The sequence below is a fragment of the Barbus barbus genome (assembly GCF_936440315.1).
Source record: "Barbus barbus genome assembly, chromosome: 12".
Classification (NCBI taxonomy): domain Eukaryota; kingdom Metazoa; phylum Chordata; class Actinopteri; order Cypriniformes; family Cyprinidae; genus Barbus; species Barbus barbus.
The window spans coordinates 2,641,364-2,668,290 of record NC_136740.1 but is presented as its reverse complement, the minus strand read 5'-3'; the positions used below and the strand labels follow the sequence as shown (position 1 = coordinate 2,668,290).

General features: G+C 38.6%; 2 protein-coding genes across 2 annotated transcripts in view; one reads left to right on the top strand and one right to left on the bottom strand.

The window, feature by feature from the left end:
- Positions 1-986: 986 nt before the first annotated feature.
- Positions 987-3,247, bottom strand: tpbg (trophoblast glycoprotein). Its single transcript, XM_079429653.1, has one exon. The coding sequence runs from the start codon at positions 2,840-2,842 to the stop codon at positions 1,694-1,696; it is 1,149 nt and encodes a 382-aa protein (XP_079285779.1). The 5' UTR covers positions 2,843-3,247; the 3' UTR covers positions 987-1,693.
- A 1,059-nt stretch (positions 3,248-4,306) lies between these two features.
- LOC306878079 (inhibitor of Bruton tyrosine kinase-like) overlaps positions 4,307-26,927 on the top strand; it is a 32,863-nt gene continuing 10,242 nt past the window's right edge. Inside the window, exons 1-18 of the mRNA XM_079430177.1 lie at positions 4,307-4,686; positions 5,642-6,472; positions 7,738-7,834; positions 8,830-8,954; positions 12,140-12,250; positions 12,334-12,504; positions 12,689-12,806; positions 12,983-13,163; positions 13,697-13,820; positions 20,265-20,442; positions 20,544-20,694; positions 23,339-23,956; positions 24,470-24,556; positions 24,641-24,723; positions 25,670-25,707; positions 25,790-25,886; positions 25,973-26,074; positions 26,563-26,680. Of these exons, the coding sequence (XP_079286303.1) occupies positions 6,149-6,472; positions 7,738-7,834; positions 8,830-8,954; positions 12,140-12,250; positions 12,334-12,504; positions 12,689-12,806; positions 12,983-13,163; positions 13,697-13,820; positions 20,265-20,442; positions 20,544-20,694; positions 23,339-23,956; positions 24,470-24,556; positions 24,641-24,723; positions 25,670-25,707; positions 25,790-25,886; positions 25,973-26,074; positions 26,563-26,680 (2,723 nt within the window). The 5' untranslated portion in view covers positions 4,307-4,686; positions 5,642-6,148. The remainder of the gene's footprint in view (positions 4,687-5,641; positions 6,473-7,737; positions 7,835-8,829; positions 8,955-12,139; positions 12,251-12,333; positions 12,505-12,688; positions 12,807-12,982; positions 13,164-13,696; positions 13,821-20,264; positions 20,443-20,543; positions 20,695-23,338; positions 23,957-24,469; positions 24,557-24,640; positions 24,724-25,669; positions 25,708-25,789; positions 25,887-25,972; positions 26,075-26,562; positions 26,681-26,927) is intronic.

Below are 26,927 nucleotides of genomic sequence, written 5' to 3'. Positions count from 1 at the left end.
AGAGCAAATGGCATGTAGTCACACAAGGTTGAATGGAGATGTATATTTGCGCTGTTGTTTGGGTGGGCCACAAGTATCTCATATAGCACTCGGCTCAGGTTCTGCTACCAGTCTTATCATTAAATCTCACAGCTTCCACATTTTGTAACATTATGTATTTCTGTTAACATAAATTCTGTTGCCTTTTGCATCCCAAATATTAATTTGTCAATAATTAATCATATTTCTTCATTGTTTAATAACCAACCATTGCCTGAGTGCTATGAAAAGAAAAACAATGATTCCAACATATGAGAGGCCAGCTTATGGCTCGAGTCGGTGTGAAATGCTGTTTTTAATTCTGTAATCTAACATGCAACAATTCTCAAAAAAAAGAAAGTATTTTTCAGTCGGAAATTTATTGAATCACAACTGCTTTGTAAAAGACTGAGGTGATTTAGAGAAGAGGCATTTGTGACGTCAACTGAAAGAGATGGGAAAGTGATTATGCTTTGATAAAAATGAAGACAAATTGCTTTTCTTTGGAATAACATGCCCGATGAGACCAGGAAATGTTCATTAAGAAACCCATTTGGATTTCAGTGCTTCTTGAGCATAAACATCACAAATAACAAGCTACTAAATGCTGGCTATTAAATCTGTTTCAGGAAATGATCAGTCATGATTGATGTCGCATGAATGTCTCTCACGACTGTCGCTTTAATATTATGCCGGGATCTGCAGGCCCATCGCGAACAGATGTTTTTGAATGTTATGCAAATCTTTGCAGCTTCAACACCTTGAGTAGGTGTAAGGTCCTACGCCTGAAGGACGATAAACAGCCTTGAAAAATACAGTCTTTCAGAATGTGATATTGGATGCATGTGAGATGGACGTATGTTCAGTTTAATTAATGTTATTTAGGTTAATATTATCAAATATGCATAAGGCATGCTGTGCTGTTACTAGTCTAATGATTATGTCAAAAGGAAGCAATTCAGGTTCTGATTTTTAATACAAAAATAATCTCAGTAGCAATCATTAAAAAAATGACTAAAAGTATTACATACATATAAAAAGTCTGTCTCTTGCAATGGTAATAAAGTCTGAACCTAAAATCACTGGACTGGAGAGAAAAGATCAGTGAAAGACCTTTAATTCAACAGGGCATCCCCCAGAAAAGAGTTGATATGTCCAGCCAACAAATGTAAATATAAAAACCAATAACTCATCAAAAAAGTGGATATTGCCATAATTTTACATCAATTAAAAAATACATGCATGGCAGACGGAATAGTTTTTTTTTGCAGAAGAAATGAACTAAGCTATAAAAAAATGACATTACAGTTTGTTCTGACATATTGCAAAAGGACAGGTTACTCTGTAATTTCAGATTTCATCAGAAAAAACAGCCTCCCTCCACAGTCCCATCCATTGTGCTTTTATAAAAAGGGAAATATGAATTCTAAACATATGCACTTGATGTTCTTGATTCATGCGTCACTGGACAACATTATAGCAACACACCAGCATATATGAATGAACCTGCAGAGAGCATAACAGGGTTGATGCTTGCAAAATCCAGTTAACGTCCTATCCGACTGAAAAAAGAATGCATGTCACAGCAAACCTCTACAGTTATATGTATTCATGCAAAGCTAGAGTCCGATGATTGCGTGCCATTTGTGCAAGCCAGTTCTCCCAATGTGTCTCGTCACACATCGGAGTTGAGGCTGAGGTTGGCTAGCCGCGGGTCTGAGTTGATCTCATATCTGTAATGGTATCCCTCCATATGATCTCTGCACGCGTCACGGATATTGTACAACCACTTCTTGATCCCTTTCCTGTTAAGGTAAAGGACCAGAAGGAAGATGACCCCAATGAGGGCAAGAACCATCCCCAGGAACACATAGGAGGGCTCCAGCGCACGGTTCATCCCATCTCCGGCGTTGCTCCAGCACGAGAGCTGTGATTGTTCCAGGGTTAAAAGTGGGACATTTTTTAGTTCTGCCGGGCCAGAACAGGTTAGGTTTAATCTGTCTACCACAAACTGATGCCTCTCCAGCCAAATCAGCATGTCCTCAATATTGCAATCACAGCGCCAGGGGTTTCCTGCGAGTCTGACTCGCAAATCAGGGATCGAACTGAGCTTCTCTAGGGTCACGTTGGACAGGACTTTCAATGCATTGTCTCGTAAGTCCAACTCTTTAAGTGCCCGATTCCAAAACGTATCATTCCTGATTGTAACAAGAGAGTTGTTCCTCAAATCCAAAACAGTGAGGTCCAACAAGCCCGTGAATATGCCTTCTGGAAGGAGCACCAGGTCATTATTGGACAAATCAAGATGGGAGACCTTAGGCAGGCGGTGATTGAAAAGATCTGCAAACACACCGATGTAGGAGTGATTGTATAAGGATTTGCTGAGGTTTAGAACCTCAATTTTGTTGTCTTGAGGTAAAGCCTCAACGCTGAACTGTAAAATCCCATTGTTGCTGAGGTCAAGTATACGCAAACGTGGCAAGTTTTTAAACACCATGGAGTCTAATTGCTCCACTTGGCTTCCAGACACATAAAGGTTTGTTAAATGTTCCAGCGGCCTGGGGAAAGACTGATTGTTCAGATTCCTGATATGGTTTCCATTGATGTTAAGTGCGGTGATGTTTTCTGGAAGGGGCTGTGGGATGGATCTGAAGTTTTGGCTAACACAGTTCACTAGAGTGGTTTCACAGGAGCACTGGGCAGGACATGAAGATAAGGACGAGCAGGAACACGTCAGGAAGAGTAAAACACAGAGAGTCAGGTTACACATGTTCCTCTGTTTTCTCTGAAGTTTAAGCAAATGCAGTAATCCAACATCAGACATTCTGAAGCGATCAAACGGCGGGAAAGTATTTCTCTCCACAGAGACGAAAGCAAAGTGCTCTTCTCAAACAACCGATTAACGTAAAATCTCACATCTTTTTCTTTGTTCTTTCGTTCAGGATACCTCCTCGGACTTTTAACTCCTCGGTAGTAAGCGAACGAGCCGAGATGCGTTTATTCTGATTCCGTTTCTATCCTCACTTCTTTTCCAAGTCCATAATACAAAAACGAGTTTCTTCAAAAGTAACGTTAGATTCTCCCAATCCTGTCCAAAAAGTCCGCGCTGTTATTAACGTTCCTGATATTTTAAAAAGACACCGTAGATCCACAAACCTGTAATCGTGTGTTTTGTTGTGTAAAGCTCGGAGCTCGGCATCTCTGTCCCGCTGCGCGCGCTGTAATGACTCCCCCCGCCGCTCGCGCGATCCACACTGAGCGCTATTCACCGGACTGTACCAACATGAGCAAACAGGGGGCGTCAGGGACCACACACGATCCTGCAAGATCCAGCAGAGCTGTGAAGTTTTCCAAATGGTACATTCTTTTACGGGAATGTGCAGGTAAATAAACCAGTAGTTACGCATTCTTGATATAAAATATTATAAACATGACACAGCCAATAGACACCATAAATACATAAATAAATACAACGCATTTAAAAAATATTTATCTATCTATCTATCTATCTATCTATCTATCTATCTATCTATCTATCTATCTATCTATCTATCTATCTATCTATCTATCTCTCTCTCTGTCTGTCTGTCTGTCTGTCTGTCTGTCTCTCTCTCTATCTATCTATCTATCTATCTATCTATCTATCTATCTATCTATCTATCTATCTATCTATCTATCTATCTATCTATCTATCTATCTATCTATCTATCTATCTATCTGTCTCTCTGTCTGTCTGTCTGTCTGTCTCTCTATCTCTCTCTCTCTCTCTCTCCATCCATCCATCCATCCATCCATCATCTATCCATCCATCCATCTATCCATCCATCCATCCATCCATCCATCCATCCATCTATCCATCCATCTATCCATCTATCTATCCATCTATCCATCTATCTATCCATCTATCTATCTATCTATCTATCTATACATCCATCCATCCATCCATCTATCCATCCATCCATCCATCTATCCATCCATCCATCCATCCATCCATCTATCCATCTATCTATCCATCTATCCATCTATCTATCCATCTATCTATCCATCTATCTATCTATCTATCTATCTATACATCCATCCATCCATCCATCTATCCATCCATCCATCCATCTATACATCCATCCATCCATCATCCATCAATCCATCCATCCATCCATCCATCCATCCATCCATCCAATCTATCTATAATATGATAATAAGAGTCATGTGACTCATGTGTTAGGTATGCCCCGTAAGCCCCGCCCCCACAGGGCTGACGCAAGAGAGGGGACTCCCTCGCCAGCTCGCCATGACACCAGCAACCAGCATACAGCGTAGTCCGTCAACAAGACATGCGCATAATGATAAAAAAACTGGAATATTTACAATAAAATATGACATGTTTGTGTCACAAGCGCAAACTGTGGAGTCCTTTTACACCCCGAACCGTCCAATGACAAATAACGATACTGCAAACTGAACTGTCCAATGAAATGTAAGGATACATGTCTGATGGGCCAATCAGAATTCGTCTTACTCGTGTGTCTACACCTCTAGCTCTTACTCAGCCGACTAACTCCACTGCAACATATTTGCTGCAAAACATCAAGGTTTCGTTTAAAGATGTTTCTGTGGATCTGCCGCACAGGACACAACACAAACATGAGCTTTTCCTTCATCTAGCGTCAGGTGAGCGAGCGATACTAGCGCTGTGTGTTTCATCTGGCAGTGTTCAGTCTGCTTCATTAATATGATGATGTGTCAGGTCTCACACATTATTATATCATATCTGCGATCGGGTCGTGTTTTAATGATTCATTATTTACACTAAAGATCACAGTTTGATTGAGTCCCTGACTGAGAGAGAGAGGTTTGTGGTCTCCAGATGGTCACTAATGGCTTGAACTCAATCATTTGCTCAGTTATTTGAGATTTAAACACATTTATGATCACAAACTGATCATTAATATCATAAAACTGATGCAGTGAGACTGAAGCCATATTTAGCTGATGGTGCAGGTGTCAAACTACAAGTGCAGCTCTTCATAATGTTTCAAGGATGTGGACTTTTGATTATGTGTGTTATTAACTAGCAAAGGTTATGTTAAACACTGACCTGGAAACTAAAAAGGATTATTCCATAAACTTTTGTTTAATTTATTTCTACTTAAGAAGTTTTATTACTACTTTTCTAATGCCATTGTTGTATATATTTAATGTTTTGCCTTTTAGACCCAATCTTAAAATATGACCATCCATTTGAGATTTATTACATATGAAAACTATGATAATCTCAACAAAATCCACTGTTGAATATTGTTAGTAGATCAACTATTGAGTTTGAAAAGCAAGATTATTTATTTATTTATTTTAAGGATGGCTGAATTTGAACCCCCCCCCCCCCCCCCCCAACAAACAAAACCAAACAAAAAGCATCCATAACTAAAGAAAAACCCCATCTATGTTATGCATAATTTTACATAAAACAGAACTAATTTGAGTGCTTTATGTGGTTTTCAGCCTAGTGTAGTCATGTAGGCACAACTGTGTCCGATCTGGTCAATTTTGCAGTTTAGTTGCTGTTTTGGTAGGATTGTTGTATAATGAAGTTGATATTAATCTGAAAGCCATTCTTCCTTTTCAGGCACCTTTTGCAATTATGGAGGCTTAAATGGTGGAGCGGTTTGGGGGGAAGGAGTCTTTCCCCTCAAGCTTGATGGACTCTTGAATGGACAGTACAGGATTTGCCTTTTGTAAAATACAATATATAGATAGATTACAAGTTAACTTATTTTTTGAGGAAACTGAAATATATTTGTATGCTTTTGTACAGAGAAATTAGTATTTTCTTTGATGCTAATGATTGTTCCAGAGGTTTTGTGGAAGGTGTTGACGCCATGGTGGCTTGAGATGAGCTAGATCTTCACTCCCGGGGGCCGCTAGGGTGCTGTGGAATCTCAACACTTGCACAATTCTAGCGCCCTGAATTCACAGAAAGGCTATACCTATTCCCTAATTTTTTTCATTTAGTTTTTTAATTTTTTGCAGTCATTTGAGAAATTAATTTATATGTTTGTCTGAGAAGTTGTGGGTGGAAGTGGGTATTTTTAATTTTTTGGGGGATTTGTAATTTAGCGGGTGTGAAGCTAAAATGAGTCTGGGAAGCCCAGACTGCACAGCAAAGTGCTGCTCTGTGAGACACGCAGAGGAAGTGATCGCCGCTTTGACCAGCGGCTCGGAGGCCCGTCTGCGGGGCTTTCTGTCTGTCCACTGTCACAATGCAGCTACCCTGCGGGACGAGTTTGGACGCACGGCTCTGCACCTCGCGGCCTCTCTGGGTAAGTGTGACCTGCTTCAGTGGCTCCTGGACAGCAAACACGCCGACATGCTGGCGAAGGACAAGGAGTCAGGGTGGACCGCACTGCATCGCAGCGCCTTCTACGGGCAAATTCACTGCCTCATGGGGCTCATCAAGGTGAGCACTGCCTCATTAATACCAGTGTTTCACTGACTGCTGCCAATACAGTATTTAGAAAGAAGGGTGACCGCTGATAAACACTACTGGTCAAAGTCTGGTGTAATTAAGAATTCTTAATGTTTTTGAAAGAAGTCTCTATTACAAAAATTCAGGGATATTGTGAAATATTATTTTAATTTAAAATAAGTGTTTTCTATGTAAAGATATTATATAATGTAATTTATTCCTGTAACGGAAAGCTATATTTTCAGCATCATTACTCCAGTCTTCAGTGTCATATGATCTTCAGAAATCATTCTAATATACTGATTTATGATCAAGAAACATTTCTGATTATTATTAATGTTGAAAGCAGTTTTAACTGCTTAATGTTTTTTGGGGATCTGCACTACTGTACCAGTCAATTAAGAAATTAATAATTTTAGTTAGAAAGAATGCATTAAATTGATCAAAAGTGACAGTAAAGACGTTTGTAAAGTTTCAAAAGATTTATATTTCAATTAAATGCTGTTCTTTTGAACCTTCAATACATCACAAATCACAAACTAAAAACATCAAATAAACGCAGCCTTGACGTGAAATGATGTGCACAAAATTCAAATGAAAATGGCAGTTCATTTTGATGTTTCTAGTACCCAGAAAAGCGCTATATAAATGTAACGAATAATAATTATTATTATAGAGGCACAGAAACTGCACACTCAGGGTTGCCAGGTTTTCACAACAAAACCCGTCCAATTGCTACTCAAAACTAGCCCGATGGCGTTTCGAGGAGGGTCCCCGTTAAAAAAATTGCATTATGGGGGGTAAAATACCAATTTTTTGGCGAGGTTCCCCTGGTAAAATTCTCATTGCAGGGGCTAAATATCACATTATTGGGGTCGCTTCAACCCGCGGACATGAAAAACAAGCCTCGGCAACAGTGTTAAAGAAGCCCAATTCAGTGGGAAAACCGCAGATTGGCAACACTGTGCACACGTCACCTTTTAAAATGAACAGAAAACAAACAAGTGTGCTTTTTCCCATCCAAAACTGGCTGATATTAGTGATAGACCACTTCTGTTAATTTGGCCAAGTGAGTGTTATATTCATGGGCCAGTAATCTCAAAATAAGCAAATAATGCCTGGGTTATACATGAGTCAGTCATGAATTACTGTGGGATGTGAGTCACCAGAACAGCTTAATCTTTTCCTCCCCATTCCAGTGGTTTATTGGTTTGTGTGGTTGTCTTTCATTGCACGTGTTTATGTTCGTGTCCCAGCGCGGTGGAGCGCTGTCCATCCAGGACAAGGAGGGTCTCTCTGCCCTAGACCTCACCATGAAGGACCGCCCAGCTCACGTTGTGTTCAGAAACACTGGTAATCAACATGAATTAATTATTAATATTTACGACTGTGCCAGTGCTAAATAAGTATTTATGATAATTATTAAATAAGTTGTTTACCTTAACTTTAAAATTCTGTCCTCATTTATCCATACTCATATAAATCTATACCTGCATGTCATTTTTCAAAAGTTACTTTTTTTAATTTTCCCTTCTGCAGTAGCACTTTTGCATATTGACACATAACATCTAGCTATTAGACAAGTCAGAACCGGTAGTGTTTTTTGGTTTCATTAATCAGTCCAAACGAAGTCATTCACCTTCATGCTGCAAGACTGAATATGTGTACATGTGAATGATATGAATGAAATTAATGCATAACAGTCTGTGTCAAATGAGGGTTTTTAATGGCATGATGGCGACTAAATGAGAGTGTGTTTGTTTTTGGCTTAAACCTTAAATCATTGAAACCAAAATTGCCCCTTATCAATACACGTTTAGTCTGACATCACCATTTCTGGATCCAAGCACACTATCAGATTCCAAAAGCAAGCAACATACGGTGCTTATATACACTCACGCAGTGCTGTTAGACACCTTCATTTGCAAAAACAGGTAACTCTGTTTTTAACAATTCTCAGAAATCCTGTTTTTTCCTTGTGCATTCCAATTAATCTCAATCAAACTGCAGTTGGGTTATTTTGACTGGTTTAAAAAAACTAACACAAAAACATGAGAATTTTGAAAATGTGTCTGTTTTTGCAGAGAAACTTGGGTGACATGATTGATTGAATTCTCGCTTGAAGAGTAGAGACTTGGATCTAGCCTAAACACTTATTTTTATAGTCTGGCAATTGACGCTATGTGAGAGCTGCTTTCTTTTACTGTTTTATTCTTTTATGCATGGACAGCACTGATAAACACTTGCTGTTTTTTAAAAAAGTGCTTTAGATATAAACAGTAGTTGTTACCTCAAAACTTAACAAACACAAGCACATAACTCACTTTGTTGATGTGATCTCATCGCAGACCCTACTGAAGTGTACACTTGGGGAAGCAACACAAATTTTAGTCTGGGACATGGAAACCTGGAGAGCAGACACCATCCTGAGATCCTGGATCTGTTTTCCAGGTCTCGGATCTATGTGAAGCAGGTAAATGTCGTTCAGTGTTACTAAAGTTTTAAATAAGTCAGATTTTTTCCATGTAGTATTTTCTGTTTCTTCTTACAATTTATTTTAATCAATAATGTTTGGTCCTTTTTTAATCAATTCAATCAGTATTATTATTTTATTATTTATTAACAAGGCTGCACATATGTTTTTCAGCCTATTTTATATTTTGAAATAAAAAGGGAGTATTCAATAAAAATTTTTTTTTTTTTTATATGAATTTTCATAATTTTCAAACTTAAAATCAACAAGCTTTTATTTTGGTGGGTTGCTGTCAAGCAAGTATACACGCTGCCGATTGAAGAGCGTCAGTGAATGAAATGTCACAGTTTTGAATTATGCTTTGAAAACGACAGCGGATAGCCTAGATTTACGCCTTTTGTTCAAATAGAAATCTTAGTATTACAGTTTGTCAATCTAAAATGGTAATTGTGCATTAACCATGTCGGTACTCAAATGAGAGCTCTGAACATAAGGTGCGTTCACGCCATATCGTAATTACGAGAAACCAACTTGTAAAAAGCGTTCATGTCCTCGTAGAACTCGTAATTACAACTTGTGAACTGAGATCTGCGGCTTGTACCATGTGACCGCTGCACCTCATGTGGAGCCAGTTAAACAGTTATTTCGTAATATTTGTGTAATTTCTTGTAATATTTGCCAATGTAGATGTCTTCATACAAAAGTAATGTGAACATAAATGAAAGACATGCAGCACAGAGTTCGATATCTAGGCTATCCATGTAATAATTATAAAGAAATAATTATGAAGTGTAATAATAATGCATTTGCATAGCAACCATTACTTGTATTGTTTTACAGCTAACAGTAACATTCTTTCATGCGAGTTCATTTTGTTGACTGACGCTATAGAAACTACAGAAATAATCCCCAGTCCAAGGACGTGAACAGCAAACGTGTTGTAATCTCGGAATTACGGTAATTACGACATGATGTGAACGCAGCATTATTTACACAACGCATTTTGTATTTTGGTCGTGCATGCACTCCTGCGTACCACTTATGGTGCACACCTGTTTATGAAGTACTTAAAAAGTGTACCAAAGTTATGTGCATTTTCAAAAAATGCAAAGAAACTACAATACAGTAAAATACAGTAAGAGAAAAAGATTATCATATTAGAAAAAATATATGAAGAAAAAATGGCTAATAACACTTAAGAGAGTTTTTATCTTCAAAAGCGTATTTAATTATTTTACTCTCAAACTTCTCTGCATCATTATACATCTATATGGATTATTTTCTGCTGATGAGGCACATAGTGTTATGAAATCCTCATCTGCAATGCAACTCCCTGAGGTTTGTGCGAGTTAGCAGGGCCTAAAACTCCCCAGGGTTACATGTGATAACAAGAGAGGACGGTAAAAACAGAGGACCTGCGAGTGTTGCCTTGATAACAGGCTCCTCACAGGGAACCTCCTTCAAAACAAAAATCTCCCAGGGTCCCGGCAAACCATCCGAGGAAACTTAGACCTCTTTGTTACTCTGTAAATTGTTCTTGAAAATGCCCTCGAGGATGAAAACTATGTTCTGGTTGATGAAGAGAAGCTTTGTGTTGGAACTCATGCAACTAAGGTGAGTGTTACTGCTTTGGCATACCTGACCCTGAAAGATGCCAACATCATGCTTTAACGCTGGATAAGTTTCCATTTTTCCGTGGTCATAGCGGGGACTCATTTGCATTTTGGATGGATAACCAGCATGTGCTCGTATGTGGATGGGAAATGTGATCCTGTAGTGTTTCGTGATCCCATTGTCAGCCTTTCACTTGGGTTTGGGGCATTTTTGAAAGGAGAAGCCCCAAGTGGTTAAGGGGCGATTAAAATGAGTGCGTTAAGCCAAAAATGTCAGCCTTTTAGGATGATGGAAAGTTTCTAGAGATGCATCTTACTCTTGAGAAGACTCTTAAGCAATGCATTTCGTTTTTTATTGTTCAGTCTGTGTGTGTACTTACATTCGGCTAATTAATTTCTAAAGTGCAGGACGGTCCTTTAATTTTACTCTGCTCGTTGTGATGCGGGATCTTGTTTCCTGACCCTTTCATCGGCTCTCCAATGCCCCCTTACATGGAAAGAGAGCGCATTGTGACCCGCCACGCTGTTCTGCAGATGCTTTTGGTTAAATATTAAAATATTCATTCAGGGATAACAGCAGCAGATTAAATAAGCGCTGCGAATGCACGCGTATATGGCAGCCAGTGAGAGCAACTGCCAGTCATCGCAGAGTTTGGACGCTTTACAGAACATCTCTTGCTTCTGTTTCAGCCTTGAGGAGTGTGTTAAATTAATGATGATGTTGACCTTGGCAGCCCTGCTCTGCTGTGGTCGACTCCGAGCCGATCCAGAGCTGGCATGCTTTGTAGAGAAAGGGCAAAGCTGTCATGGCTAAAAGTCAAGCCCTTGTGATGAGCAGAACGCAGCTGGTTCGTTCTGGCCTGCAGTTATTCTGTCCAGGTCTCCGTTCTTAATCAACCGATAATCTTCAGTGATATCATATTTACAGTGGCCTTTTAAAGTATTTGCTACACTTAAAGATGTCTAAATGTTATTGCGTTAGATGTCTTTGCAAAAATGGCCCAGAAAAGTGAAATTGGTCCTTAGAAAAAGATCTTTCAGGGTGTTTTCTTTCATTTTGCAGATGCAACTTGCTTTAGTGTTTTTACAGTGATTTTTTTTACCAGTTTATCTGAAAGGTTGTGTCTAAAACTACAGCAGCCGAATCAGTCAGTGTGTTTGTGTGTATAAATTTACCTCCAAGAAATAGGCCATTTTATTAAGCAGTGATGCAATTAATCAAAAGTGACAGTAAAGACATTTATAATGTTACAAAACTTTGTTTCAAATAAACAGTTTATTTGAATTTTCTGTTTATCAAAGAATTAGGGCTGGTCCGAATACCATTTTTTGAGCTTCGAAGCTTCGGTATTAATCAACACTGAATATTCGAAGCTTCGGAGGGAGGGGGCTGAACATGTTTGCATTCTTATGTCGAGAACCGTTCATCCAATCGACTTCACGCGTGGCGGGTGTGTTGCTGTGGACCCAAGGGAGTGCAGTGTCGCATTTTGGTGCAATATGGACACGCGACACGTTCAGAATTAATTGAATGATGATGGTAAGATTGTTGTGTTTTTGTGTCTTTTTAAGGTGGTGTTGTGTAAGTTCCACTCGGTCTTCCTGTCCCAGAAGGGTCAGGTGTACACATGTGGACATGGACAGGGCGGACGACTCGGACATGGTGATGAACAGACATATCTGGTAAGACACTTTGGTGTGGGTTGATGCACATATTTCTACATCTGCTGTCTTTCTAAGACTTGGTGTCCTCGTTCATATCAAAGGTTCCCCGGATGGTGGAGGGGCTTTTGTCCCATCACTGCTCTCAGATCGCAGCGGCCCGAGATCACACTGTTGTTCTGACAGAGGAGGGGTATGTCTACACCTTTGGGCTCAACACCCACCATCAGCTGGGCCTGGCACCTCCTCCTGCTTCCAGCCAAGTTCCCAAACAGGTCGGTCAGCCTGGATTTGACACACGGTATCACAAAACTAGTGATGCATCAAAATAAAAATTCTGGGTCAAGCCATCTTTATTTATATAGTGCTTTTAACAATAAAGATTGTGTTAAAGCAGCTTTACAGTGTTCAATTGGAAAAATAGTGTGTAATTTTTATGTTATTCTCTATTGACCACAGGTCACATCTAAGTCCCTGAAAGGAAGGTCTGTGATTGGTGTTGCAGCTGGCAGGTTCCACACTGTTCTCTGTACCAGAGATGCGGTGTATACCATGGGATTAAATGGTGGCCAGCTTGGTAAGCTGCTTAAGTACCCAGATCTGTTTATCACATACAAACAAACAGATTGTTTAACTGATCTAAAGTCTCTCAGGTGTTTCGCAAATCCTCTTCATGCAATTTCATCAGAGCATCTGCTTCATTTGCCTCTTCCCATATGAAAACTTGTGGTCCAACCATTGTGATACATTCAGGTTACCTGCTGGAGCCCAATGGAGAGAAGTGCGCGACTGTTCCTCGACAGGTGTCCGCTCTGCACCACAAGGATGTGACCATCGCTATGGTTGCAGCCAGCAATGGGGCCACTGTGTGCATGACCGAAAAGGGAGACGTGTACCTGCTGGCAGATTATCAGTGCAAGAAACTGGCATCCAAGTGAGTGGAGTTAGGAGAATAGGGTTTGCCGTTATGTTGTGTCAGCGATCAGATTTAGTTCAGTCTAACCAGAAGAATTTTCTCATCCATCTCAACCATCTAAAATATTGTTTTAGTCCTTCTGAAATGCCTGAGTCTGTCAGTCTGTCATCAAAATGATTTAGTATAATTACCTCCCAGAGGTGTCTCACATGATTGAGTTCCCAAACATCAGACGTCCAAATGCAAGATAACATGACAGCGTTTGTTATTGCATTTCGTGTGCATGCTCTGAGGCACAATTAATTTATTATGCAGGAAACAAGGTTTCAAGAGTCACAGGTTTCCTGGCTGAAGCTACTCTTTATTATTGTATTACTAATACTTTGCACCAGTTTCCCAAGAAGTGATGATTTTGTTCTCTTGAACACATGAGATGGAAACTGTTCTATTTGCAAATGTTTAATGCAATTTTCCAATTTTTCACAAGTTTAATTCACAGCTTTAAATGGAAACTTAGCTATTGTTAACACTGTCCTCGTGTTGTCCTCCAGACAGCTGAACGTGAAGAAAGTTCTTGTGAGCGGTGGTAGTTTGGATCATCGTATCGATCCTCAGCTTCTGCATGATGGTGGAGGAGAAAAACTGGTGATTTTGGCTCTAGATGAAGCTGGAAGGGTGAGTGATATATGACACTGAACTGAACTTCACTCTCTTAAGTATGCATGCAAAAATATTGCCCAAAAATATACCTTGTGTAACAAAGTTTAAGATAAACTTGGATTAAAGCCCAAAGCAGTCTGTTCCCATAGTCAACTGATCTGTCCTAATCATACAAATACACCTGTTTCTCCCTAAAAATGCTCATGATGGAGTTTTTACAATCCCTGTTTTAATATCTGTTCTTTTACCGAAAGAGTGAGTCTATCACTCAACAGTCAAAAGAAGATGCTGTCTGAATATTCACATCAATGCTCAAGTGAACACACCGTCAGTCTCAAATAAATATCAATGTAGCTACTAAAAGATAAATGTCTAGCTTTCCTCTGTAGCTGTAAATGCTTGTTTCTAAAATAATTTTGGTAACACTTTAGAATAGGGAACACGTATTAACTATGACTTTTCCCTCAATAAATTCCTAATTTGCTGCTTATTAATAGTTAGTAAGGTAGTTGTTAAGTTTATGTGTTGGGTAGGATTAGGGATGTAGAATAAGGTCATATAGAATAAGGCATTAATATGTGCTTAATTACTACTAAGTAATATTCTAGTAATATGCATGCTAATAAGCAACTAGTTAAGAGATCCTAAAATAAAGTGTTACCAAAATTAATGGCTTAATTACACAAGGATGCATTAAATTGACCAAAAGTGACAGTAAAGACATTTACATTGTTACAAAATATTCTATTGCAAAGGCTGTTCTTTGTTGTTAGGTTTAGGTATTGGGTAGGACTAGGGATGTAGAATAAGGTCATGTATAATAAGGCATTAATATGTGCTTAATTATTACTAATAAATGGCTAATATTCTAGTAATATGCATGCTAATTAGCAACTAGTTAAGAAACCCTAAAATAAAGTGTTGCCATAATTTTATCTAAACGACTTGACATACATTCAGTACAATCCATCATCATGGAAAACGTTCATTTGAACTTGAATAAGTATGGATAATATTTGTGGTCTAGATAACAGTGAAAACTAATGCTGTGTATCCTAATATTATCACCTAAAGTACAAGAACAACAAAGGGCCTGAGACCGAGCCTTGTGGCACACTGTATTTTGCAATAGATTGGTCAGGCAGCTTTTCATTTACACAAATTCGGTGGTAGTGATCTGACAGGTAGGATCTAAACCAAGCTAGGGACAAGTGACTGTTCACAGTTGCCAACATGATTCCCTAGCCTGTGTAAAATAATATTTGATCTATAGTATCCAAAGCAGAACTTTGGTACTAGCATCAGATGACAGAAATAAGTTGTTACTCTGACAAGTGCTAAGTAGTAATTGGCCACTAAACTATTAAGTTTCCGAACAGTGTTTCATTTTTATTGCTGACTTTTTTTTACTCCCTCATAATACAGCTGGTTATAATGTCTGCTTAACCAAGATGTTCAGTCTTGTGGGTCAGTACATGCCTGATAAAAGCCTATCAGCTGGGCCAGCACAGTTAGTGGAATGGGATCCAAGTTAGTCATGCTTAATGATTTTGCATTTTCACAGCGTTGATACCAGTGTGTTTTCATATCTATATATTTTAAAACGTGGTTTTCTATAATGAAAACTTCTTATGCTTCAATCAAGAGTCACGTGACGTGCTCATGAACCTAGTCGCACTCGAGTAGAGCTCCGTACTTTTGGCCTTTTTTTTGCTTATTTTTTCTGTTTTGTTTCAAGTTTTATTAATTGGGGGTGCTTTACCTGATGGCATGCAGTCGTAAACATCAGGAGTTGTCTCCGTCGGCTTCTCCGATTAAGACGAAACCCAAGCCACCGACCTCGAGCGATATGATGGACAAGATGGCGAACACTGTTACACACTTTGAGGACATTCTAAGAACTGAGTTGATGGCGATGTGGAACGAGTTCACTTCTCACATGTCAGTTGTTCAGTCGCTATGCTCTAAACTGGATCTTCTTACAGGGGAGATGAGAGAACAAAAGAAAGTCGAACAAATCTTGACTCCTTAAAGTGATTTACAGGGTATTTTGTTTTTACCTTTGTAATGGCATTTTTCTAACTTCATTAAAAGTATGTAATCTTTTGTCAAATTCAAAAAAATATGTTTGTTTTTTATCATTTCTAATTAAAACAACAGAATAAAAACAAGTAGAATAATATACCAATCAAATGAAATCAGTATTCAAGAAATAAATTTGCGGAAATTTGTGCAGATTATCTTTGATCCCTCGGATCAAACCCTAAATTGTTACAGGATGAAAATTTTTGCAGTCAATTCAGAAATAAATTTTCTGAGTTTATTGAAATTAACCAAGGTTCAGTGGATGATCCTCGAACACTTTGGAATGCAGTTAAAGGATTTATAAGGAATAACTCAATTTCATATGCCTCTTTCCTTCAGAAAAACTGACACAAAAAGATAGTTGAACTGGAATCACAGCTCCAGAATCTGACTTGAGATAATCAGCGTTGTTTCTCAGACAATACACTCAGTAAAATCATGGCGGTTAGGTCGGAACTCAATTCATTGCTGAGATCCAAGGCAGAATTCCTGATCCAAAGATCCAGGCAGAATTATTATTTTCAAGGGAGTAGACCAAGCCACCTTTTAGTTTTAAGATTACGCAACATTGAAAAGTTTGCTAATATTTCAGCAGTGAAATCCCAATCTGGGCTCGTTATGACAGACCCAAAAGACATTAATATCGCCTTTCACTCTTTTTACTCTAACCTTTATACTTCTTCTGCTGATGGCGACCCTGACTCTTTTGCATCTTTTCTGTCCAATCTTGATTTACCTAGGCTGTCAGATTCAGATTCAGAATACCTGGCTGAACCGATCACTCTTCAGGAGCTGGAGTCAGCAATTCGATCTATGAACAAGGGGAAATCCCCAGGTATAGATGGCATTCCAGTCGAATTGTATACTACTTTTTGGTCTCATTTAGGCCCCCTCATGTTAGATATGATACATTTTTCAGTTACTCAAGGCTCATTTCACCCATCTATTAATATAGCTGTTATTTCTCTCGTTAAAAAAAGAAAGATCCAACTTCCTGTTCTAGTTACCGGCCACTTTCTTTGATAGGGACTGATGTTAAATTATATGCTAAAGTACCATCTCGTCGTCTAGAGAAATTTATGAATAGGATAGTTCATCATGACCAAACAGGATTCATTAAATCTCGCTCAGCTTTGGATAACTTACGCAGGTTATATCATATTATTAATTCAAAGAATAGTTTGTCCTCTCCTTGCACAGTATTATCTCAAGATGCGATGAAAGCTTTTGACCAGCTAGAATGGAACTATTTATGGGCGGTTCTACAGCATCTGGGCCTGGGATTGAGTTTCATAAATATGATAAAAGTTCTGTATGTCAATCCAGCAGCCACTGTTCTCCACTGAACACCACTGTTCTCACAGGTGCTGTTCGCTCAAACCCACTCTTTATACATCGAGGAACTCGTCATGGTTGCCCACTTTCTCCTCTCTTATTTGCCCTATCCTTGGGACCCTTAGCTCCAGCGGTCCGACAATCTGAAGCTATTTCTCCCATAAATATACGGAATACTCATCATCATATGTCTTTGTTTGCTGATGATATCTTATTGTTTTTGGAGAAGCCGTCACAGTCCATTCCTCATGTGCTGAATTTATTTGACCATTTTGGATCTCTCTCTGGGTTTAAAATTAATTGGAGTCATGTTAATTCCCCTCAATTCTAAAATTGATTCTATGTCCCTTTCTATATCTATTCCATTGGTTCAAAACTTTAAGTACTTGGGGATAGATGTTTTTCCTTCCCTGCAGGAAATCGTCTCAAAAAACTATAATGGTATTCTAGCCAAAGTATCCTCATATTTGGAAAATTGGTCTCGTCTTCCTGCTTATTTTCAGGCCCGTATATCGGTGATTAAAATGAATGTTCTCCCACGTATTAATTTATTTTCTTCCATGATTCCTCTCGTTCCACCGGTTGGCTACTGGAATAAACTAGATGCATGTGTTTCATGGTATATATGGGATGGGAAACGTCCTCATATTAAACTGACTACCTTACAATGACGTAGATTACATGGAGGCCTTTCTTTCCCTAATTATAGACTGTATGCTCAAGCCTTTTCCCTCCGCCCTTTATCAGTTTGGTTTGATCCTGACGCTTCTGTTTATCGTTTATCCGTATAAATTGATGCATCTTGTTTTTTCGGGAGTTCTGCTTAGGCAGTGTAAATCTCGGTTTGGTCCCATTGTAACCCATCTCCTCTCCACATGGAGGGATGTTGAAAGACGTTCACAACTAGCTACAAAATGGCATAGGCATTCACCTATTTTCCACAATAATAACCTTTTGTCAGGCAGTACTCCATTTCATTGTCCGCAATGGACTCATAGTAAAGTAAACAATCTGGGAGATATCTATGATGATAGTGGTTTAAAATCCTTCCAGAATCTTAAAACTCAATATAATTTGCCAGGCACCTCCTTCTTTATATATTTGCGCATTAGATCGGCCCTTCGGGTGTATGGGGTGCCTTGGAACTCTCTGCCTGTTCATCCTTTACACAAACTAATCCTTCCTTCTGAGGAATCTCCCTCCTCTGCTTCAGTCATCTATCTCTTTCTTCTTGAGCATTCATACAAACCTTTATCTATCACAACTGTTTGGGCTAAGGATCTTAATGAGGATGTGCATGTTTTATTTTCCTTTATCAGGTATGGGGTATGTTTAAATTGTCTTCTAAAAACCCTAATCACCAAATGATTCATTGGAAATTGCTGCATAGGGTTTACTTGACTCCAATGAACGTTTTTATATGAATCTGTCGTGTTTTCCTAAGTGTAATCTCTGTTCCCAAGGATTTTTAGGCACGTTTTTGCACTTTTTTTTAGGGAGTGCCTCTCTCTCTCATCTTTTTGGACTCTCACCAGCTCTCACTGGACCTATCATATTTGTTGGGTACTGAGATATGTTTGACTCTGCGCCATTTTTTCATGAATGACCTTGTCCGTCCAACAAAGATCTTTACTGTTAGCTGCTTTCACAGCAGCAAAAAAATAGCTGGTCAACTGTTGGAATCCTCCTCACACAATGGACAGATGAACCTGGACGGTGTATCTGTTGGACATTATCTCGATGGAACTCTCTACTTCTCAAATACATGCATCTAACATGAAAACTGCAAATTCATGGCATTCAGCTTTTAATGTTGTCTTCTTTTCTAAAATCTTTGTAAAAATTATTTTATTGTTATTTGTTTATCGATTAATATTAATTTATGTCTTTATTATTTATTTTATTTATTTATTTTTTTGTGTCTACCAAGGGGTGGGATGGGTTTTAAATTTGTACAGCTGCTTTTTTTTGTACTACCATTAAAAACATAATAAACAGTTGTCAACAAAAAAACAAAAACTTCTTATGCTTCTATTGATGCTGGCATTTAATTTGCCAAGCACGTATGCCTGTAATATGCCAGAATTATTTGCCTTTATATCTTTACAGCTTGTCAGTCCATCTGTTTATTAAATGCCTGCTTTAATTAGCAAACACCGTAATTTTTGCAGTTGCTCACAAGGGATTTAAACAAACCATGGTCCCTCTGATCACGCGGCGTGTTTGTTTGATAAGAGGTGCATTACTGCTTTTCTAAGAAGTCTGATTTATGATTTTCTGTGATGTGGAAAACACAGATGAAATTGTGGAATCCAGTCATAAAAATGGAATTTACTGTCTAATGTATGGTCCCATGGAATTTCGGATGAATAAATCAAAAGTCAGACAGCGCTAATAATCAAACTGTGATATGCATTATTGTGGCAAAAAGTCTATTTAGGAAAATGAATTATATTTTGATTGCATTTCAGGATTAATTCAATTGTTAATGTTTTATGTCTTAATTTGATTACCACCATTTTTGATAGTAAATTTGTATTAAATTAAACATTTAATTAAGGCCTGTTATTGTAAAAATATGATTAAATTATTAAATGGGTACAGTATGAATTATGAATAAAATTATATCATTATGTGATTATTAAAATATAATTAAACCATTTAAAAGGAATCCAGAAATATAAATCAGAAATCGCAAAATAAAATTGAATAATGGAGGAAATATAACTGATTTCATAGAGCCATAAAAACGAAATTTTTATTAAACTTTTAATTAATTACACTTGATATTTGATTGCTAAAATTTTATTTAACCATTACAATGAAATCCAGAAAAAAATCAACATACAGAAAATCCAGAAAAAGGTACAATGTATTGGAAAAAAAAACAGATTTCATAGAGCCTTTTGCCTGTGTGTTTTTGACTCGAGTCTGTAAGGCGCCTTGCAACCACTCAGAACACATTAACAACCATTTAGCTGGTGTTGTATTCATTCTATTCATATTCCTGCTTTCTTCTGTCTTTCTCTGATGTTTCAGGTGTTTTGCTGGCGCTCTACGGGCTCGTCAGTGAGACCGTGTCGCTGGGCATATGGCCGACAGGTCTTCGTGTCAGACATCGCCCTGAGTAAGAACAGCATGATGTTTGTTACTCAGGACGGAGAGGGCTTCTGTGGACAATGGCTGAGCCAGTACAAGAAAGCTGTAGACAACAAAGGTACGGAGACCATCAGTTTAACACTGAAAATTGTATAAATAAAACAGGATTTCTAACTATATAGGAAGGACCCATTACACATAAATGCTCTGTTGTGTCAGATGGCATGGAGGTGTCCGGTCACCCAGACGGAGGGGGTGTTTATGAGCGAATCCGTCTGGAGAAGCTTCCTTACATCCACAGAGCCGTCAGCATCACCATGGATTCTAAGGGCCGAAATTTTGGAGTACTGCAAGCCGATCCCAAAACCAGGTGCGGATAATGATGGGCACAGATGTGTGTGACTAAACGACTTTTCATTCGTTTGGTATGCTGGAATCTAACATTTCTGGCTTTCGGTGTCAGTGAATAGTTCTAGTTTATTCTGATCAAAGTTGTTTATTATACAAAGATAAACAAAAGTGGTCTTAAAATCAAACACAGATTTGTTTTTGTAAATTACTATCAGCAAAACCAGGAAGTTACAAAATTGATGTTTTTTTAAGACATAAACAAAGTGGAAGTGTGATTTAACCATCTTAACATATGGGGAAAGACTGTAAATACTGAATTAGTATCAGCCATGTTACCAGTTGATGAATAAAACTGTCCCTAAATACTGTAGAGTTTATTTGGGAGCAGAGCTTCACAGCTTGACATCAGCAACAGAAGAAATATGAGAGGCATTTTCTCCTCCCTCATAAAGATGATAAACTTTTTTGTTTTGTTTTGTTGTCTTAAGTACAGGTACATCTCAAAAAATTTGAATATTGTGAAAAACTGCATTTTTTTTGTAATTTATTTCAAAAAGTGAAACTTGCATATATTTTAGATTCATTACATGTAAAGTAAGACATTTCAAAAGTTGTTTTGTTTTAATTTTGATGATTAGAGCTTACAGCTCATGAAAGTCAAAATCCAAAGTCAAAATCTCAAAATATTAGAATATTTCCTAAGATCAATCAAAAAAAGCATTTACAAAACAGAAAAGTTCAAGTTCTTTAAAGTATGTTAATTTCTGCACTCAGTACTTGGTCGGGGCTCCTTTAGCACAAACTCCAGCATCAGTGAGGAATGGCATGGAAGCGATCAGCCTGTGGCTCTGCTGAGGCACTATTGAGTCTTCAGCTCGTCTGGATTTTTGGATCGACTGTTTCTCATCTTTCTCTTGAAAATATCCCATAGATTCCATATGAGGTTCAGGTCAGGCATGTTGGCTGGCCAATCAAGCACAGTAATATCATGGCCAGAAAAGCACTTGGAAGTGGTTTTGGCAGTGTGGGCAGGTGCTAAAGTCCTGCTGGAAAAGCAAATCCGCATCTCCATGAAGCTTATCAGCAGATGGAAGCATAAAGTGCTCCAAAATCTCCTGGTAGACGGCTGCATTGACTTTGGACTTGATAAAACACAATGCACCAACACCAGCAGACGTCACGGCAGCCCAAATCATCACTGACTGTGGAAACTTCGAACTGGACTTCAAGCAGCTTGGATTCTGTGCCTCTCCACTCTTCCTCCAGACTCTGGGACCTTGATTTCCAAATGAAATGCAAAATTTACTTTCATCTGAAAAGATGACTTTGGAGCACTGAGCAACAGTCCAGTTCTTTTTCTCCACAGTCCAGGTAAGACGCTTCTGACGTTGTCTCTGGTTCAGAAGTGGCTTGATAGTCCTTTTCCTGAAGACGTCTGAGCGTGGAGACTCTTGATGCACTGACTCCAGCTTCAGTCCACTCCTTGTGAAGCTCTCACAAGTGTTTGAATCAGCTTTGCTTGACAGTATTCTCAAGCTTGCGGTCATCCCTGTTGCTGGTGCACCTTTTCCTACCCAATTTCTTCCTTCCAGTCAACTTTGCATTTAATATGCTTTGATACAGCACTCTGTAAACAGCCACTCCTTTCAGTAATGACCCTCTGTGACTTACCCTCTTTGTGGAGGGCGTCAATGTTCGTCTTCTGGATCATTGCCAAGTCAGCAGTCTTCTCCATTATTGTGGTTTCAAAGAACAAGAGATACCTGGAATTTACACTGTAGGGGTGGTCATTAATTGAAACTCAAATATAAATATTCTAATATATTGAGATACTGGATTTTGACTTTCATGAGCTGTAAGTTCTAATCATCAAAATTAAAACAAAAAAACTTTTGAAATGTCTTACTTTACATGTAACGAATCTAAAATATATATGAAAGTTTCACTTTTTGAAATAAGTTACAAAAAAAATGCAGTTTTTCACAATATTCAAATTTTTTGAGATGTACCTGTATGTATGTTTATATGGTTAGGAACATTTTATTAAAATGCAGGAAGTGTCAAGTAGGCCCAAAAATCAGACTCCAAGCTCACTACTCAGTTAAGTTACTCCGCTAAAATAGTTTTTCACAGTGCTGCAATAGGAGCTCAGGGCTGCACTGCTGCTCGAAAACTGTGTAAGAACACAGTGTTTATGCCTGCAACGGTGATGGAAGAATACATACACTCAAACAGGATTAATACAGTTAAATAAAAATAGGGTACTTGAAATAAAAATAAGCATTAACTGAAATAAAATTTAAAAATATATATTTCAGCTACAGTAGCTGCCAAAGCAACATTTCTCATTTCACTTAGTTTAATGTGATGCACTAAAATAACTGAAAATTAATTTAAAAAAATGTATAATATTAAAAATATATTGAAACGTTGAAACAGTAGCTAATATAAATGACACACAAAATTACTAAAATTAAAATAAATTAAAAAATATAAAGAAAAAGCTATAATAGTATCTTAAAACCGCATTCAAGAACCATTAATGGAATAATTTGTTTTGCAAATTATGTTCCTGTATTTACTTCTGAACTGGTTCCCAATCTTAATCATGTTGTATTATACTTTCAGCCTACTTGTTAACTTTTCTTCTCTCTGTTCTTCAGCTTGTATGAAGTTCCCACTGCTTCTGCGTCCACGTTCTCCCAGCACTTCCAGCGCCTCCTGACCGAAGCTGATGAGACGGACAGCATCCATGACATGACCCTGCAGGCTGGCGATCGCACCTTCGCAGTGCACAAATACATCCTGTCTGTGCGGTCGGACTTCTTTCGTAAAGTGCTCCTGTCAGAGGGCTGCAAAGAGGGTATAGAAGATGGAGAGGTGAAGAAAGGAGAAGACGCGGTGGGCTGTGATCTGCTGGTCCTGGAGAAGGTTCCCCCTGAGATGCTGGAGCAAGCGCTTCACTTCATCTACACAGACTCCTGTGAGATGCTGGTTCACGGCACCCGGCCCATCATCCCTCGCTCTAACCAGTGCTCCGATCCTGAACCGCAGCAGCAGCTGATCCACAGTCTGCAGGCTCTAGGGCTGGAGAACCGCTCCGCTCTGGACGTATACCGCTCTCTTCCTGCTAAGACTCAGGATGCAGACAAGCCCAAGGCCAAAAACACTAAGTCTGGGAAAAAAGGCAAGAGTGGTAATGTCGGTGAGCCTGGACAAAACCCTGTGAAGATGCTGCAGGGTGTCGCCAAAAAACTGGGCTTGGGGAGCCTCTCAGCACGGTGAGATGCTTTTTGAATGCATTTTGTCCCTAGAGTTCACTAGTAATGTTAAAGGAATAGTTGACCAAAAAATTTAAATTTGCTGAACATTTCCTCATCCTCAGGCCATTCAAGATGTAGATGAGTTTGTTTCTTAATAGAAACAGATTTGGAGAAATGTAGCATCACTTGCTCACCAATGGATGCTCTGCAGTGAATGGGTGCCGTCAGAATGGATGTCTTCTCCAGATGGTAACTGATGGACTGGAGTGGTGTGGATTATTGTGATGTGTTTATCAGCTGTTTGGACTCTCATTCTGACGGCACCCATTCACTGCAGAGCAGGTGATGGAATGACACATTTCTCCAAATCTGATGAAGAAACAAACTCATCTGCATCTCGGATGGCCTGAGGTGTTTTTGCTGCTGTACTTTCAGTATTTTTGTATGTAAATGAGGGGTCATTATTGGCTATTGCTGTAATTCATCAAGGTATCATGGTTGCTAAATATTAAGTATTTTATGAATGACTAGGCTTGATGGGGTGAAGTTTGAAAATGGGAAGATCAGTGTGGTGCAGAAGAAGACTGGCAACAAGCTGCGATTCAACCAGAAAAAATGGTGTGTGTTGTGTTGAAGCAACAGTGGAGGTCATACACCCTTTCATTGGCTGTGAATACAGATCTTCTCATTGTGTGTCCTCAGCTCGTACCTCTGTGACGTCACGCTGCGCTCAGAGGACGGCAAAGAGTTTCCCTGTCACAAATGCATCTTGTGTGCTCGGCTGGGTGAGATCAGATGTTTTATTTCACACTTGTGCCCTCTGCACTAGACTTTATTCAAACTGATTCAGTTGAACGATGAAGCATTGAAAATTGTCTTTGCGCCTTTTTTTTTATTTTTGGCTAAAGACAAGCATTTTCATAAAATTAATTAAACTGACTGAAATAAAATAAAATAAAAACAATTTATTTGAGCTTCTTGCCAATGCAACACTTCTTATTTTCATTTAGTTTATTGAAATAGAATTAACTAAAACTAAATCAACTAAAGCTTAAAAACTATAGACATCAAAATAATACAAAATTACTAAAACTTTCTCTAAAATTTCAAATGGAATCAGAAAATCTAAAAATAAATTATTAAAGAATTGTTTAAATTATTAATGAATGTTAGCGATATTAAAAACCTATAATAGTATTATCATTGATGCTAAAATAACACTGGTCAGTATTGTTATTATTCATTTTTTTTAATGAACACTTTTATTCAGCTTTTATTTGATTAAAAGTGACAGTAAAGACATTTATAATGTTAAACAAGATTTCTATTTCAAATAAATGCTGTTATTTAGTACTTTCTATTCAAAGAATCCTGAAAAATAAGATGTCATGGTTTCCACAAAAATATGAAGCCGCTCAGTTGTTTTCTACATCGATAATAATCAGTAATGTTGCTTATGGTCATTTTAAAACCGCTTTGACCTTAATGAAGCGGAAACTTTAGAATGCCTCCACTGCAGTTTTTCAGACAGTAATAGTTGAAAATGAGTAGAAGTGACTAGAAAATGTAAAACTAGGTGATTAATGTCTTGCTGAAAATCCTTTCGAGCTTGACAGTCCCTGTTCACCTTCATTTAGCAGCTTGGACATTCTTCATGTGTGTTTCACATAAACAAAGTGTAGATTATCATATTTGAATAAGAGGGATTTCATTTTGACTTTATTTCTGCAGAGTATTTCAACAGTATGCTGGGCAGCCCCTGGATTGAGGTAGGATGAAATGTGAAGTAGCAGCACCGTCTCTCTGAGCTGGAACTGTTGTGTTCATGTGAATGTCTTCTGCCCTCTTCAGGCCACCAGCTGCACTGCGCTGGAGATGCCCACCACCTCGGAGGTCCTGCAGGCCATTCTGGAGTACATCTACACCGACGAGTCTCCCTCTGTCAGAGGTTCCACCCCAGTCTTTGTGCTCGGCTGTTATTACCTGGCTTTCCTCCTTTCACCGGTGTAATCCATGTCTGTCTTCATATCTCAGAGTCTGTGAATGTGGAGTTTGTGTGTAACGTGCTGGTGGTGGCGGATCAGCTGCTGATCACCAGGCTGAAGGAGATCTGTGAGGTCATCATCACTGAGAACCGTAAGTCTACAGTCTTTAACGTGACTTCAGGAAATATACACTATATTCAAAAAAGTGGTCAGTAAAATTTTTTAAATGTTTTTGAAAGAAGCCTCTTTTGCTCATCAAGGCTGCATTTATTTGATCAAAGATACCGAACAGCCAAATAGGTCTAAGCAAACAGTCATTTTCAAAATTATAACTGGCCAGTTGATAAAAAGCAGCATGAGGAACATTCATAAGCCATCAGATAATGACCCATCACCGGCAATAAATCAGAAGTCTTTTCCGTTTCGAGCCAAATGCAAAGAAAAAAGTTCTGAAATGAAATGTTTTGTTCAAAACAGCTTCCAAGAACGACTGCCACTTGATATGGACAAGTAACTAAAACAGTTGAACTTGAATTGACTGCTGTTATTGAATTGCATATAATACACTGTGCGGAGTCCAATGTTGCAGTGCAAAACAGACACCAAAACGAGTTGATTTTGTCGGTGTATTGTGTGCAGTGACGCTGAAGAACGCAGCAGAGTTGCTGGAGTTTGCCACGATATACAACGCTGATCAGCTCAAACTGTCCTGCCTGCAGTTCATCGTCCTCAACATGGCAGCGCTGCTGGAGTCCAGGTGAGATCGAGATATTAAACCCTGCTGCATTAATCTATTACATCTCACACCTGTTAAGCCTGATAGCTTGCAAGAGTTTCCTCAGTTCACCCTTAACCTTGAATTTGGACATCCTGATTTTGCTGAGTAAGATGTGTTCCTAGGTCAACATATTTTGTTGTCACTGGAACAACATTTTAATCCAAAAATGTAGTCTTGATCTTATCTCAACAAAGATGTTGATCCAGAAGCATGTCGTACTTGGTAA

Excerpts from the sequence above, each read along its gene's own strand:
- tpbg (XM_079429653.1), bottom strand. The coding sequence starts at position 2,842 with ATGTCTGATGTTGGATTACTGCATTTGCTTAAACTTCAGAGAAAACAG.